Source organism: Sinocyclocheilus grahami, unplaced genomic scaffold (genome assembly GCF_001515645.1).
Source record: "Sinocyclocheilus grahami isolate Dianchi unplaced genomic scaffold, SAMN03320097.WGS_v1.1 scaffold1545.1, whole genome shotgun sequence".
NCBI classification, from domain to species: domain Eukaryota; kingdom Metazoa; phylum Chordata; class Actinopteri; order Cypriniformes; family Cyprinidae; genus Sinocyclocheilus; species Sinocyclocheilus grahami.
Window position 1 is genome coordinate 56,007 of NW_015506724.1, and position 3,644 is coordinate 59,650.

The 3,644-nt window shown below is 40.1% G+C and overlaps 1 protein-coding gene across 1 annotated transcript in view; it reads left to right on the forward strand.

The window, feature by feature from the left end:
• Nucleotides 1-3,644, forward strand: part of LOC107571060 (protein SCAF8-like) — a 43,281-nt gene that overhangs the window by 32,270 nt on the left and 7,367 nt on the right. Inside the window, exons 6-10 of the mRNA XM_016257339.1 lie at nucleotides 1,686-1,813; nucleotides 1,894-2,070; nucleotides 2,150-2,229; nucleotides 2,318-2,438; nucleotides 2,553-2,669. Of these exons, the coding sequence (XP_016112825.1) occupies nucleotides 1,686-1,813; nucleotides 1,894-2,070; nucleotides 2,150-2,229; nucleotides 2,318-2,438; nucleotides 2,553-2,669 (623 nt within the window). The remainder of the gene's footprint in view (nucleotides 1-1,685; nucleotides 1,814-1,893; nucleotides 2,071-2,149; nucleotides 2,230-2,317; nucleotides 2,439-2,552; nucleotides 2,670-3,644) is intronic.

Genomic DNA, 3,644 nt, shown 5'->3' on the forward strand with positions numbered 1-3,644 from the left:
ATATATATATATAGCCGAACTGACGCCTTTACATTGTCGGGATTCACAACCGCATTCAAAGCTGCACTGAATGAACGGAACAGCACGGGACATCGAGTTGCCTATATAATCATGACGGGCTTAATTCACCCACAGAGACGGAGGAGGAGAAATGATTCTCTGCACTCGCTAACAAAGCATGTTAGTTGTTTAACTGTGTGATGGATTGGACAAGCTCATTTATTTAAAAACGGACTGTCAACTGTGATATAACTTCCCGGTGTTATGACGCCATTTTTGATTCTGTCGCTCTAGTGTCCTGAATGCAGTTGTGACTTCAGCTGTCTTCAGATGTTTTAATCTGCTGAATAAATGACACATTTTAGCAACTGCTGTCAGTCCCAAACCGTAACTGTGAATGCAGCCATAATGTGCATTTCTATTGATTGTATTGTATCACTGCCCTGTAATTCTCTGTCTTTCTTTCTTTCTTTCTTTCTTAATTATTTATTGTTGTTTTTCTTTTTCTCTCTCGTTAATATTTTTTATTTATTGTTAATTTCTTTCTTTCAGTTTTTTTTTTATTATTTATTGTTATTATTATTTCTTTCTTTTTCTCTCTCTTCTTGTTTTTATTTTTCTTTATTTATTGTTATTATTTTCTTTCTTTATTTTTTGTGAAGTATTATGAGAAAACGTTTGAATAAAATATTAAAACATTAATAGCAGAAGTTACTGTTATTATTTATTGATAGTTTACTAAAGAATTCATCAACTGATCTGATTGAAAATAGAATAATCAAAAAATAATCGATAGATTAGTTGACAATAAAAATAATCGTTAGCTGCAGCCCTAATTGTTAGTGTTTAATGTTCAGTAATATTGGAGATTTAGAAGAGCTTCTGCTACATGACGGCCATGATGTTTATTGCTTCACTCAAAGAGCAAAAACTAATAAAATAAAACAAAAAATAATGAACTAAATTTTCTTTAGCTTATTGATGCACTATTGCTAGTATGGATGACACAGTAGCTTAATTTTATTAAGTTTGTTCAACAATTTGTTTAAATTGATTTATTCTTGTTGTACTGATTTACTAATTCCGTGGAAAAGTTTTCCTTTAAGTTTACTGAACAAACATTTTTTTGAGTGTAATCAACTATGACCAAATATGTAGTCTTCTAAAAAAAAAAAAAAAAAAAACAGCTGTGCGCCTGAGTGTGCAGGAGGTTCAATGTAACCTAGGTTAATGTGTCAAAGAGACTAACTCATTAACTAAAATGTTGCTATAGTAACCTAATATTAATGTTAGAAATCCAAAGCTATGGCAGTTTGAGTGGTTTTAAATGCTCTATACTGTTTCATAATTAATAGACCTTTTCACATTCATCTTGACTGAAGGGCAGGATAGTCTGGTTGATGCTCTGATGTTTTTTTTTTTTTGTCTGTACAGTATACCCCTTAATCAGTATATGTCAACCCCTTAATCACATAAACCCCTAGTCACACAAGTTTTCTCTAGTACTCAAAATTCTGATTCAACTTTTAGCATCTTCTAGTTTATGCTGACTCTTTGAGGCAAGAATTGAGTATGACAACTTGTTTAAAAGTCTGTCATATCCATTTCCGCTCCTTTACCGCACACATATTTGTAAAAGCTCTAAAACATTCTTAAATCTGTATATCTTCTGCTGCTGCCTAAAGGAACTCCAGCAACTCCTGCCACCCCAGCCAACATAGTGCAGAGTCTCCCAGACTGGGCATCTCAGATCTCCAACACAGACACGGTGGCTGCGGTCGCCCAGATCTTACAGAGTCCCCAGGGCCAGCAGGTTAGATTCCTCCGTTACTGAAAACACTGTGTTCACTGCACAGCTGTATTTCTGACTGGTGTATATGTCTGTGTTTCTAGTTGCAGCAGCTGGTTCAGAGCCTCCAGATGCAGCAGCAGAAACCTCAGCCCTCTCTGCTGCAGGCGCTGGATGCAGGTTTGGTGGTGCAGCTGCAGGCCCTGACTGCGCAGCTCACTGCAGCCGCAGCAGCCAACTCGCTCAACCCGCTGGAACAGAGAGTTTCCTCCTTTAACAAGGTGAGGGAGCTTTTAGGAACACTGCTGGCTGAAATAGTTAAACTCGTGCATAACACATTATTACTCTGTTGTGTTGTAGAAGCTGTTGGGTCAGTTTGATTTTGGGAATGAGTCGGAACACAGCGAGGATTCTAAGAAAGATGCTACATCATCTCAGTTGTATGTTTTTTTTTTTTTGTATGCTACTTTGAAGAAAAGCTGTTCCCTGTTGTTATTTTTGAAGACATGTTCTTACTGTCTCTTTCAGACCTGTGGTGCCAGAGTCCATCAATAGCTCAATATTTCATCAGCTGGCTGAGCATCTTCAGCAGCAAAACCTCGAGCAGTTTCAGAAGCAGCTAATGGAGCACCAGCAGCATCAACAGAAGGTACATAAAGCTGTGATTCTTTCTTTGCATAACGTGTTAGAGCCCTTATGTCATTCTCGTACCTTGATGTTTATTAATGTGCCTTGTTATTTTTAACCATCTATGACCATGGAGGGCCAGGATGCCATCTTTGGTCCTGAAAATTCAGCCCCTCCTGGCCAGAGCAGCGCCCCACCACAGCTCCCAGAACAAGAAGCAAAAATGGAGGACTCCATTGATAACCAGCAACAGGTATGATCAGAGATCAAACTGTAGTTGGGAGGATAAGCCTATATTAGAAGTAATGTATTGGCAATAGTTTAAAGATGCAATAAGCAATATTTGAAAAACGCTGTTTGGAAGTTACTCGGACCGACACAACAACAAACCGTGTAGCCAATCAGCATTAGGGGGGCGTATGACAGTGGAGGAGAGAGAACTAGCAAGAGGGAGATTTGATGAATATCATTGGTAATTCCGCTAGTTTAGGGTTTAAGACTGACTCGGAGCAGGGTGGTTAGGATTGTATGGCGTTTTGGAGGCGGAGCAATAAAGAGAGGGGTGTGTTTGTTTGGGTTGATTTCAAATATCAACAATGTCCAGCAGCGTTTTTGAATAATTGCTTAATGCACCTTTAAATGTGGTGTCACAAGCTGACTTGCAGAAATCGCTGTCTTCTGTTGGATGTCTGTAATACTCAATGATTAATAATTGAAGCTGAGTGACAAGTGGATAGTGGAAACTAGAGGCCGACCGATATATCGTTTTGCCCATATGAGCCTGCTGCCGATATATCGGTATCGGCGAATATGCCGCCGATATTACATTTTTTTTTTACAGAACATATAATGCAGATAAAATGCTTGAAATGGTGTAATTACTTGGTTTGTCCAGCAGAGCGAGCTCCATTGTTTGCTACTGGCGACCTAGAGGAAACGCTTTAAAGCTTAAGTCAATGGAAAACCATTGAAACTTTGAACGGCCATATCTCCGTAACGGCGCGGCGAATCCGCACCAAATTCGGGGGATCTCTTCAGCTCAAGGAACCCTCTCGAACGCGAATCGAGTGTACGTCTCGAGACCCTCTTTCGAATGAGACCACCCCTGCATGGATAGCCCCCCGGGGTTCGGGAGTTACGGGTGGTTAAATTCACGGTCCGGCGCCGACCGATCTAGCGATCCCGGGGGGCTACCGACGCGCGGAGGGTGGCGTTCGAGAGGGCTCCT